The sequence below is a fragment of the Pteropus medius genome, unplaced genomic scaffold, assembly GCF_902729225.1.
Source record: "Pteropus medius unplaced genomic scaffold, Ma_sr-lr_union100, whole genome shotgun sequence".
Lineage (NCBI taxonomy): Eukaryota > Metazoa > Chordata > Mammalia > Chiroptera > Pteropodidae > Pteropus > Pteropus medius.
The window spans coordinates 10,408,347-10,421,077 of NW_024350924.1; the positions used below are offsets into that span (position 1 = coordinate 10,408,347).

At 44.2% G+C, this 12,731-nt stretch overlaps 1 protein-coding gene across 1 annotated transcript in view; it reads right to left on the reverse strand.

Moving 5' to 3' along the window:
- Positions 1-2,389: 2,389 nt before the first annotated feature.
- The window catches only part of RNF115 (ring finger protein 115), a 49,329-nt gene continuing 38,987 nt past the window's right edge, over positions 2,390-12,731 (reverse strand). Inside the window, exons 5-9 of the mRNA XM_039841405.1 lie at positions 9,171-9,242; positions 7,938-8,010; positions 6,937-7,030; positions 4,722-4,837; positions 2,390-4,031 (exon numbers count right to left, since the gene is read on the reverse strand). Of these exons, the coding sequence (XP_039697339.1) occupies positions 3,900-4,031; positions 4,722-4,837; positions 6,937-7,030; positions 7,938-8,010; positions 9,171-9,242 (487 nt within the window). The 3' untranslated portion in view covers positions 2,390-3,899. The remainder of the gene's footprint in view (positions 4,032-4,721; positions 4,838-6,936; positions 7,031-7,937; positions 8,011-9,170; positions 9,243-12,731) is intronic.

Genomic DNA, 12,731 nt, shown 5'->3' on the forward strand with positions numbered 1-12,731 from the left:
AGACATAAACAGGAATTTTTCTAATAACTACTTAATCAAAGTGAGACTTGTTAGGGGGAAAGAAGTGTTCCCCAAAAATCTTTCTTCTGACTTGACAGCCAATTATTGGACCGGAGAATACTGCTCGAGGAAACCATGCAACGAGTACTTGCTTGGCTGTTACGCAGCAAATGTTGTCAACTGAAAGGCGTAATGAGCTAAAGAAGCTATTTGATTTATAGCCATTTCCACGTCTTCCACCTAGAATAATTCCTCTTTCTTAGAAATTAAAATATTATCATAAAGAAAGAGTCAAGGAGCTACATCAACAGGGACAAAATATCATTCAGGATTCTCCAAATTTCTCAACTCTTCAGAGAACTGGCAATAGGAACTTTGAGGGAAAACTGACTTTTTTGTGTCCGGATTATTCCTTCTCCCTGTTCCCAACTCACTAGCTTAGAAACTTTAAAGACGTTGGAGATCTATCAGCTGACAGTTCTCTACTCGGCCCCTCTTGACCAACTGCCCGTTCTGTCCAGCCGGAACTAAGCCAGATGAAGGCGACTTAGACTGACACGCCTGGAAAACCACCTGAAAAGCAATGAGCACCTGCAGTTTGCAGTTAAGGCCAGCGAGGAGCTGCCCTATATAAACTCTCAACTTTCAAGTCTACCAGTCTCTAGAAGTTTCTCTTATTTCTGTGCTAAGATAGTTTTCTTCTCTCTTATTTCAAATTATATGGACAAGGGGAAGAAAAAGAACACATTCGTGACTAAGAAAACAATCTGTGCAGCTCTGCGTGGGACTCCAAGGGTGGGGCATTTAATACGAATGCAAAGGCCTCAAAGTTTAATGGCTCAAGATCTGAAACTGCACCGGTTCCCCCTTCCCTTTGACACTCAGGGAAAGTTGAATCGACTCTCTTGAATCCTACTAAGGATCCAGAATCCTGAGTCTGTAAGCCTGTCTGATATAAAGGAATCAGACACCTGAAAAGTCTGGGTTACATAGCCCTCTGCCTTGGGCACTGTATCTAAACTGTGTTTGAAAGGCATTCCTAGAAATAAACTCTTAACCCCAGCCACGTTCCACTGTTAGGTCAGCAAATCCACAGAGTTTCTGCCTAGAATGGGAGGCATCTCAGACTTCCAGATGAACTTAGGTGGAAGAGAAAACACAGGTATGACACATCCAGCACCCTGGTCCTCGTCCCACATATATTTCTTCCACAGTTTGACACTAGTACTAAGATCTCTAAGCGAGACAGACACTTCCACACACACACTGTTCGCCTGGCAAAAAAGTGGGATGAGGATCATTCTACTGGGCGTCATTTCTATTTTTCTTCCTTGTGATGGTTAATTTTAAGTATCAACCTGACTTCGCCATGGGGTGCCAAGATACTTGGTCAAACGTTACTCTAGGTATGTCTGCGCGAGTATCTTTTGGTAAGATTAATATCTGAAGCAGCAGAATGACTAAAGCACATTCCCCCCCAGTATGGTGGGCCTCGTGCAATCAGCTGAAGGCCTGAACAGAACAAAAAGGCCGATGCTCCTGCTGTTGAGGGGTACCGCCTCCTGCCTGACTGAGACAGTCCTTCCTGTCTTTGGACTCAAACTGAAATATCGGATCTTCGTGGGTCTTGAACTTTTCGGCTTTTGAACTGGAAAGAACACGGCTCGCCCATGCTCAGGCCTTAGGAATCGAACTGAACGATAACCATCGACTTTCCCCTGGCTGACAGAAAATCCTGGGACTTCCGAGCCGCCGTAATTGCACGAGCCAATTCCTTACAAACCCCCACAGACACACAGACACACACACGCACACACACACACCATCAGTTCTGCTTCTCTAAAGAACTTTGACTAATACACTCCTTAACCTAAATTAACCTGGAAGTCTGAGATGCCTCCCATTCTAGGAAGAAACAATACAGATTCATTAAGTGGGCGGGGTCTGGGAAACGGCAAAATGAGCCTCACGTCCTCTCCTCTATCAGAGCAAAAGAAAGTGAGAAAAATTCAGGTAACTTAGACTGATGCTACTTGCTGTTCTGTGGACTGAAAAGGTAAATCTCTGCCCCGTACTTTGTTTCCACCCTTCTGTGAAGCTACTCAGATCCTTTCTAGTTCTCTACTCGTAAGTGAAAATACAGTCAGTCGCGTGTCCTGGTACCTCGAGACACTTTAACAGGCAGACAAAAGTTTCCAGGCTGTCATAGTTTTTCTGAGACAGCTGAATACTGGCCACTAAATATTCATAATATACTCATATCTCCTCCCGGCCTCTTTAACCCCCATTCAAAACCAATGTGTATTCTGGGGCTACCTGTCAACAGCCTTAGCAAATAGCTCACATTCTGCAAAGAAACAATCTCTACAGAGGTATGACATGAGAGGCATTATGAAAAAACATCTTTTATTACTTCTGGGCCCAACCTGAATCATACCTTATGGTGACAACTTTTCCAGGCAGGCAATTGATTCGGCGAGCCCCTCCCCCGCTCTCTTCTCCCTCCCCCACTCCATCATCTACCGAAGTACAAAGGTATCTCCGACCCCCTGCCCGCGCCCCCAGAATCAGTGTATAGTGTGTGATAGTCAACGAAAACTGAGGGAAGACTCCTAGCCAAGAAGTGGCCTCCTTGTTCTGATCATTCTAAACTATCAAGGGCTGCTATGACCATATAAACGGTGCCCCTGTCACCCTTTTTGGTGCACCAACAGTGGTTACAGGTTCTCATCATTCCCTTTTGAAACTCTGAGGTTCCAAGGACATTTTCGATCTTCTTCAAATGCTCTAAAGAGCATGTGCAAGTCCACGGGACACTGTTAGGCTAAAAAAAAGTAAGGCACACCTCTCCGAGGCCAAATTGTTTTGGACATAATCACGACAATCAGTTTCATTCCAAATGTTGCCAGAACCAAGCCAGAAAGGTTTCGGAGGTGATTAACGGGCTTAAAAAATAAAAATGAGGCAACGTAAAATCTCAATTCCCAAAGACCAACGAATTACTAAAAACGGTGAATTGGCTGTAGAAGCAGTGATGAAGTAATTCTATTTCTGTGAGGGAAATTAATTTAAGGTCCCCAGGACAAAAGATAGTAAACGAGTTGGGGATCATTAAAAAACATCAGAACCAAAGATTTCAAACATTTGTCTTTCTGTACCTGTGTGTTGTCCAGCTCATTCCCAAAGAGGAACCAGAATCGGGTCCCTACCAACAGAAGACCAAGACATGTCACGTTGGTTTCTGTGGAAAGTGCATCTTGTGAAGTAGTCTTTAAAAATTAAAATAAGACCAAAAGAGTACAATGATAAGCCACTTTCCCCTTTCCCCTGTAATTTTTCTTTGATTTGCTCTCTGAAGGTTCAAGACAAAACAAAGTCATTAGTCTCAGATTCCTGAATTAACCTGCCCTCAATTTACAGCTAACGTGGCCAAGAGTATATGCTTTTGTACATTTAAAACAGAAAGACTTTACATCAGCAGGACTTCAGGGCTCTGGTTCCACTGTGTTTACTGTAAAATACACTAGTGGTGGAGTGGAGGCTGGACAAGGGGGTGAAAGCATCCATTACAAAATAACGGGACAGACAGCAGGCCCCTAGCTACACCTTAAGGAGCTGATTCTATTCTGGGGGGAGAGGGGGCGGGGAACCCACATAATTAAGTTTCACACTTATAAAATTATCACTCTGAATTCAGGAATAAGAGACATTTGGTTGTAGATACAATTCTGTCTACAGATGCTAACTTTAAATTTAGAGAAGAAAAACACTCACTGCATTAATATTATGGGTTGCGGTTTCTTATATGATTCCTAATCCACCTACTATTTTTTGTTTTGATAACAATTTACAGCTGCGATAAGAAGAGTACCACAGCCTGGCTCAGACGGTCTTTAGCTTCAGAAAGTCCATCGGTCATGTAGCTGGCTGTCACTGCTAAATCTGTTGCTTGCAGAGGCCTCAGAGCTCTGGGTTTGCCAAGTAGAGTCCTCACCATTTAAGCTCTTCCTACATATAGGACAGGTATCGTGCTGAAACAGAAAGACATCAGTCCACGTGAACAATCTGGCCTGAGAAGCTGGCCGTACTAAACACGTAAGAAACCTGAGAGCTGGTGGGCAGAAAGCAAAAAGGGCACAAGCATCCTCATGAGGCGCACACGGGCTCCCAGGTGGGAGCCAGGACAGCTCCCAGACGCCACTTTAACGACAGACAGAGCGGGTTCCAGGCCGGCCACTCAACAACTGCTAGCACACACCACCAACGAACTATAGGACGAGAGAGCTGAGGCGGTCTGGAACAGGGGTCAGCAATCTTTCTCTGCAGAGACAGGTAGGTAGGTAGCGAATATTTTAGGCTTCGCAGGCTGCCTACTGCCTGCGCTGCAGCTGTTCTGCTCTGCTGACGTAGCACGAAAGCAGCCAGACAATCTGTAAACAAATGAGCCCGGCTATGTTCCAAAAAAGCTCATTTACACATGCGGACGTAGCCACAGCGATCTGTGGGCTGGAGTTTGCTAACCCCTGGGCTGAAGTTCCAAAGAGACATCTAAAGTCCTATAACGGCGCTACTAGGAGTCAGCCAAAGGCTGAAATCTGACCTGCCTGGCTCCCCTGTTAACCGCACCCTCACCTTCAGCCACGCCTCCCGCACCCCCCCCAGAAGACATGACCGGCACAGATGCCCCGCAGACGCCCCACAGCCGGGCTGTCTGTACTCACCAGTTCTAACCACGGCACAATACAGCTGCTGTGAAAGAAGTGGTTGCAGGGTAACTGCCGAACTTCCTCTCCCACCGTGTAATCTTCTTTGCACACTGAGCACTCTAAACCCGTATCTGTCGGAGGAGGACATGCCTTTTAAAGTAAACGAGCAACAAGGAGGAAGAAAAAAACCAGCCCAATGTCTTTAACGACCAAAGGAACGCACAAAGAAATGACACAAAGGATATCCAACGTGCAGGCAGAAAGAAGCAGGAATTTTAATTCAAAATGAGGGTAGAGGCGGTAGTAGACAGGGATGTGAAGAGGAGGGCTATGAGCGGGCCAGTTCCCATGAGACCCAGACAGGAAGTAGGAAGTGTACAGGGCCGACTCTCCAACGCAAAGAGATGGAAGGACTCGACTGGGGCTTCGATTATCTGTTAAATAAACTAGGAACATCTTCCCAAATGTGTGCCAGGCTCCTGGCAGTTTGTACTTAGGAAACACTGGCAGTCTGTCCGCCACACGAAGGGACTCACCTCGGGACTCCTAGCGGCTGCCATGCAGTGTCGCAAGCCACTGTTACCCTACTATTTCCACACTGCACATCCTCTTACAGCGTGGCTGCCCTAAAGCACTCTAAACAGGTTGTTAATTCAAAGCAGCACCAGCAGGTGGTGCTGCAGAGCTGCAAAGCCCTGGGGTAGCTCAGGCCCAAGACCTGAGACAGAAAGCCTTCTTCTCTGAGGAAATGGCCACAAACTAAATTGACAGCACCCCATTGCAAACTCTGAGTTTCCCAAATCTGGCTAACGACATCCGCTAGTCCATCCCCCCAGTGGCCGGGGTCTGTGACATGCCCACAACACTCAACTGCCTCTGGAGGCAGATTTATCACCCCTTCCTCTCTAACCCCACCACCGCAACCCGAATTCCAGCTCTTACTTCTGCCGTGTCTACGATAACAGCCTCCCAGGTAGTATCCCCATCCCTGACTCCAGGCCTTCATTCCTACAAACATATCCTACACTGGCACCACCTCGTCTTCCTTAACGCCAGCTTGGAAGCCATTCCCAGCTCACCTTTGCCCGGATTCTCAGCTGGTAGCTCGAAATCCACAGGTTCAAAATTATGAACAGCACCTGACCTCCCCAAATCCGAGCCCGCTCACAATCCCCTCGTTCCCGATGATGGCGGCATCGCCTCCGTAGTTACAAAGCTGAATCTTAAAATCGTCTTCGATCCTTTCCCCTCCTTCGTCCCATGATGCATAAGTGACGAAAGCCTTTCTGCAAAATGACCTTTCCTTTCTGTTAGCACTGCCACCACCTCCTGAACCCCGCCTGGATGCTGCACCAGCTCCTTAAATTCCTGTTGCTGCCTTCTTCCCCTTCCAATCTACTGTAGACACTACCTCCAAACTAAGGTACTTTAAAGGCCACTTAAAGTTCCTCATCTCGCCACGTGGGGACCCACAACACTTATGTACGTCAAAATACCCATCCACAACTACTCTGCCAGTTTCCATGTCCTCTGTAACAAGGCCGCACCCTTCCTATCCAGTCATACCTCCCATTAGTCCCCACACCAGATTCCATTTCAGGTCTGATGAGGTCACTCTCCTTATACCTGATTCAGACACCATGTCCATGCTGACATTTTTACATCGGTTCCCTAAACAGAATGACCTAAGATGGCCCATCCCGTCTTTAAAATCCTCTCTACTCTAAAGTGGAATGTGTGGGGAAAGAAAACCCCAGTGCAAAATAATGTCCTTTATCACTCAGTTCCTCTGGTGCCTATAAATAAAATAATATCTATGTCTAACATACCTAACGAGAGCTGACACAGAACAGATGTGAAACAAATTCCCATGCTCATTTTTTTCTCTTCCTCTGTCTCCAAAGTCAATAGCATTTGCTCAATAAGATTTTTTCAGTTATCTAGTTGGTGAGTTTTGCTTTGCTTCCCCTAGTAAGTTCTTCAAGAAATTGAGTCCTACGTATCTTTGTACCTTTTGATTTTCTGCATGGCATCTAGGTAAGGGACACGGTAACTGCTCAGGAAATACAACTGAATAACTGTAACGAAGAGGATGGGCACCTTCGACGGCGGGCACCCAGGCAGGAATTTCAGGAGTCCTACAGCTTCGTGTAAGAACCTTAGTATAGGAAGGTGCTGGAATGCTGAACAAAGATGAAAAGATGGCAGAATAAAAGGAAAATGAACCTACCCACTTGTTCCTGAGTTACTGTCACGGTTGGGAGGGATGTGATCTTTTCCTTGTCAGCTGGGGGAGGCCCTGTGTTTTCCAGTTGTCCTAAAAGCTACAACGAAAGAAAACAAGAAGTGGCAGACATCTCACTCTCCCCGGGGAGTGAGCTGCTCCAGCCGAGGACGAGCAACGCAGGGATGAGAAACGTCAGCGCTTCACTCGCGCGGGGCTCGGAGGCCCGGGTCTCCCTCTCCTGCTGCCAGGCCAGTCGTGCTCGCTTTATAATTTCTAAGTAATATTCGTGTAACTCTACAGACAGACCCATCACTGCAAGGCCCACCTTAGGCATAAAGCAACTTCAGAGGCAGCAGAAAGGGTTGTGATGTCATGAATAAAACTACAGCTTAACCAAAGGTAATACTTAAGTGCCCAAAAAGTTCATTCTGCTGGAAGAAAGAAAAGGTGGGAGTATGGAAAGTTGTATAAAGCGAGCCAAGAAATAGGTACGTCACTACCTGCAAGACTTGGATAAAAACCACAGGCTTTCTATTCTCAGCAATCCACAGGAAAATGAAAAACCAATTAAATTAAAATAAACATAAACGAACGGAAGCAATTACACATGGCACGGGGATGCCGCCTTCTGCTTCCTTCCCCTGTTTCACCCCATTTACCCCTGCTCGGGCACGTGAGCAGACCCTCCTCTGATGAGAAGTACTTGTTTATAGGATCATCATAGGGCTGAACATGAAGCCAAAAATAAAAGATACTGTTTGTTACAGGAGAAGTCTTTTTTTTTAGAGGTAAAGTCGTCTTCTAGAAAGTCTCTCAGATACAGAAGGTAAATGGATGCTGACCTAAACCTGTAAATCATTTATCCCTTTAAGTAAATACAAACCCACAAGCTCAAAATATTAGGGAAAGCAGAGTGACTACCATTTCTGAAAGCAGCAGAAAGAAAGCAGGAAGGCTACGGAACCGAGACACACTGAACACACCCACGAAAGGCAGCTCCTCACCTGGGTTACAATGGCATCGAGCCCTGTCTGACCCCAGGCATAGTCCCCAGGGTTGGAGTGCAGCAGCCCGCTCCTATACGTGAGATGAGACAGACGGCATTAGATGGGAGCAACCAGGCTCTGCCTTACACCACAGGAAAAACTGGCAGAGGGATCCTGGTCTCTCAGCCCTGGAAAATCACCAGATTTCTAGAATCGAGTGGCAAAGAATTTCAAAGTATTTTCAAGGTCACGCATATTATCTAAAGGTAGTCAGTCTCTCATTCTCTAGGAATTCTAACTAAACTGAATGGAACCTAAAATGTGAAGCTGCCTAAAGTACCACATGACACTCGAAAGCAAATAGTGACAGAGTGACTCACTTCCTGTTGGTTAAGAAAAGCTTGTCTTCTCTGTGCCTACTTTAACATTAAACGTAAATGCAGCTGCTTTTTAAGGAGCGTTTTCCCTCCGTGACTGGCCAAACTCCAGCTGACTTCCCTCATTCAAAGAGGCTGCCTGGGTCCCAGGGGCAAGGGGCTTCCACACAGAGCAGCGGCCACAGTGGCCTCACCTGACTCATGACCTAGAGCACTTCCAAAGCAGACCTGGCGGCCCCTCTTTTTGGAGCTGCTGGCATACGACTCTAGATGACGAATGTCCAGACTCTTTGGGGAGGACATGTTTACAGAAACTAAAGGCTGGGAAATTAGGTAACTGTATAGATGAACCGAGGGCCCTCTGAGCAAAGGAGCTGTCTGGGGCAGAGTCAGAAGGGGCAACATAACCGTCCAGACAAGAGGAAACTCCATCTTTACCCTGCCGTGCATAAATATCACTCTGATACTGAATTATAGGCTTCTGTTTCTTCTGACAAACAATCTTACTTTGAAAAAAGGAAGTTAGGTGTAAGTTTTCAATTTCAGAAACTCTTAAGGAATAAAGGCATCCCATATGATAAGGAGAAACCCACAAAACAGATGCCCAGCCCATTGGGGACCATCTCATCCCCCACCTCAACACACCCCGGAATCAGACAAGCCTAGTGCCCAGACATCCCAGGCCCTCACAAGCTTGGACAAAAAGTAAGTTCTGATTAAGTTTGGGCTTAGCAAATAATGGCAGTGTAACGGTCTGGCAACCACATCTATATACTCGCCTCCACAGCTCTCCTCACTATGGCATGGACACTAACTGTAGTACCTAAAATGATGCTTTTCCAGCAGAGTAAGACAGAGGCAGTTAGTTACTTACCAGGATAAAGGGTGTGGGGATCCAGGAACCGCAGAATTTGCAAAGAATCCTGCAAAGAACTGTTGTATTATTCTGTTGGAGGAGAAAAATCAGGTAAGACAATAGACCAATGAAAGTACAAATATCCATGGCTGACCAATCACCAACTCCCTCCCCAAGCCACAGTGGCTTTTCACTGACTATTACACAATAGATAGTACCAGAAATCAGTCTGCTACCTGGTCCAGTGCTTTTGTGCTACTATGGCAACCTTCCTGACTTCTGCTGTTTTATATGTTATCTTATATGATAGGCTGGAGAAGGATCTGATTGGATGGTGTAGTTTTCAAACTACGTTCCTTGGACCCCTCGCAGCAAGGAGGAGAGACTGAAAAGAAATTCTGGGCCAATCTCTCTGTAACAAGGGTAGTTCCATTTTTGTGTGTTTTACACATTGGATCTCTGTATAAGATACTATTTAATGGGCCCTTAATTTTTTTAATTCCATTTACAAACACTTATCAACATATTTGGTCACTCAAAATACTTTAACACAAATACAAACAGATGTTTGAAACTTGTCATTCAAGAAGATGGCACATCTACCCAGTGCTTTATCTAATGGGATTGGTCTTTGTCCTCAGAGATTATGCGGGAACGTGTCTCAGCCAAAAAAAAAAAAGAAAAATCACTGAAGGAATTTTCCCCTAGATTTTTGTTTTCTGAATGCTATGCACTCCCCTCTCTATCTTTACTGAGATATAATTGACATGCTATGTACTTTTAACCCCCTGGTTCCCACTTCACTTATTAGGCCAATCAACATGACAATGGCGGCAGCCAATATTAGCCTCTCCTTATTCCAAAGCCCCACAACAGCTAACTATACTATTTACTTTTAAATATGTCCAAAAATATTATTATACTCCTCTCTTAAGTGTAGGCTGGATTTAGATTTTTTTTTTTTGAGGTGTAACTGACACGTAACCTACCAGTTTTAGGTGTACTACATCTGACTCCATGTTTGTATATTCCAAGTGATCACCACAATAAGACTAGTTAACATTAATCACCATGCAGTTACAAAATTCTATGATAAGAATGTTTAAGATCTACTCTTTTAGCAACTTTGGCATGGACACTAACTGTAGTACAATATTATTAATTATAAGATTGTAATTCACTATAAACTATCTTGTGCAGTACAGTATTATTAATTATAAGATTGTAATTCACTATAAACTATCTTGTGGTTTTCATTTGCATCTCCTGGATAATGCAGTCACCATGCTGTACATTATATCCCCATTATTTATTTTATAACTGGAAGTTTATACCTTTTGACCCTCTTCAGCCATTCTCCCTACCCCCTCTGACAACCACCAATCTCTTCTCTGTAACTTTGAGCTTGGTTTTTTGTTTTAAGACTGGATGTGTGAGATCATATGGTATTTGCCTTTCTCTATTTTATTTCACTTAGCATAATGCCCTCAAGGTCGATCCATGTTGTCACAAATGTTAAGATTTCATCTTTTTTTTAATGGTTGTACATTCCACTGCATATATATGCCATCTTCTTTATCCATTCATCCACTGATGGACATAGATTGTTTCTATGTCTTCGATACTGTAAATGTGGCAATGAATGTGGGGTGCATATTTTTTCAAATCTGTGTTGTTTTCTTCAGATAAATACCCAAAAGTGGAATTGCTGAATCATATGGTAGTTCTACTTTTAATTTTTAAAAGAACCTCCATACTGTTTTCCATAGCGGCTGCACCAATTTATAGTCCCACCAACAATGCGCAAGTGTTCGCTCCCTTTTATCTGCATCTTTGCCAACACTTGTTATTTCCTCTTTTTGATAATAACCATTCTAGCAGGTGTGAAGTGATATTTCCTTGTGGTTTTGATTTGCTTTTTCCTGATGATTAGTGATGTAGAGCAACTTTTCTACGCACCTGTGGGTCAACCGTCTGTCTTCATTAGAAAAATGCCTATTCAGATCTTTGCTATTGAGTTGTATGAGTTCTTATTATTAACCCTTTATCAGATACATGATTTGTAAACATTTTCTCCTATTCGGTGGGTTGCCTTTTCGTTTTGTTGATGGTTTCTTTCGCTGTGCAGAAGCTTTTTAGTTTGATGTAGTCCCACTTATTTATTGTTGCTTTTGGAGTCCAAAAAATCGCCAATATCAACGTCAAGGAGCTTACTGCCTATGTTTTCTTCCAAGAGCTTTATGGTTTCAGGTCTTACGTTCAAGTCTTTAATCCTTCATTTTGAGTTAACATCTGTGTATGGTGTAAGACAATTCAATTTCATTTTTTGTATGTAGCGTCCAGTTTTCTCAACACCATGTATTGAAGGGACTATTCTTTTCCATTGTATATTCTAGGCACCTTTGTCATAAGTTAATTGACCATATACGTATGGGTTTATTTCTGGGCTCTCTGTTCTAACGACAAATGTGTCTGTTTTTATGCCGGTACCATACTGTTTTAATTACTAGAGCTTTGTAATATAGCTTGAAATCAGGGAACACGATGCCTCCGGCTTTGTTCTTTCTCAGGATTGCTTTGGCTATTAGGGGTATTTTGTGCCTCCATACAAATTTTAAGACTGTCTATTCTGTGAAAAATGCCACTGATGTTTTGATAAGGATTGCACTGAATTTGTAAATGAAAATCACTTTTAAGCAGACATGACTGTCTTAAATTGTTTTAGGTAAGAATTTCACAGGCATTACTTATATCAGCAGCAGTGGAGCTGGAGAGCACTACGCCTCCTCAAAGCCACAGGGCAAGAAACACTGATAACATGTCAGGAACGGTGTCCCTTCCAAAGCCACACTCTTGCGGACTGCAGGCATCAGCCCTCGCATCTCCTTGCGCTCGTGGACCAGTCTGGTGACCCACCGGTGTCTGGGCTCCGTCTGACAGCCTTGTGAAATGGATCAATGAGGGTGACCTCAGAGAATCTGTATGTCGAATCTTCACTAGCTCAGCAGGAAGTCAGGACTCAGAGCCCCACGTGGCGTCCAGCTTGCTCCTCAGCAAGACTGAAGGCCTCGAGTGAACTTTTGCTGGTTAACACATGATGAGCAGCTTTGTCACAGGTTGCACCCTTAGGAAACGGGCGTTTGCAGCCACCACGGTGCACACAGAGCGGACAGTACTGCCAGCAGCGCACCCCGAGAAGACTGTGGCACATCAGACACTTCTCCTCCGTAGCTCCTGGATGTGCTTTAAGCGCCCGTCCAGGAGATAGGCGAACCTCAGGCTTACTGATTCCACACCCAGAGGCGAGCACCCGACATTTCGTTCTGTTCCCCCAAACAGTCGCAGCCAAGCATGTATAAGTTAAAACACATATTTTTATATATCACTACCCTTTTATTTCTCCTTTATATTATTTGGAAAATAACATCATGCATATATATTTTAAAATTATGTTTTATAGGTTATATAATGAACGAATTTCAAATCAGTAAAGTAAGAGATGATACTGTATTTGTTATCTGAGTTACATTAACCAATACATTCTAATTTTTTTCAAGTTATAGTAAATTGGATTTCTAC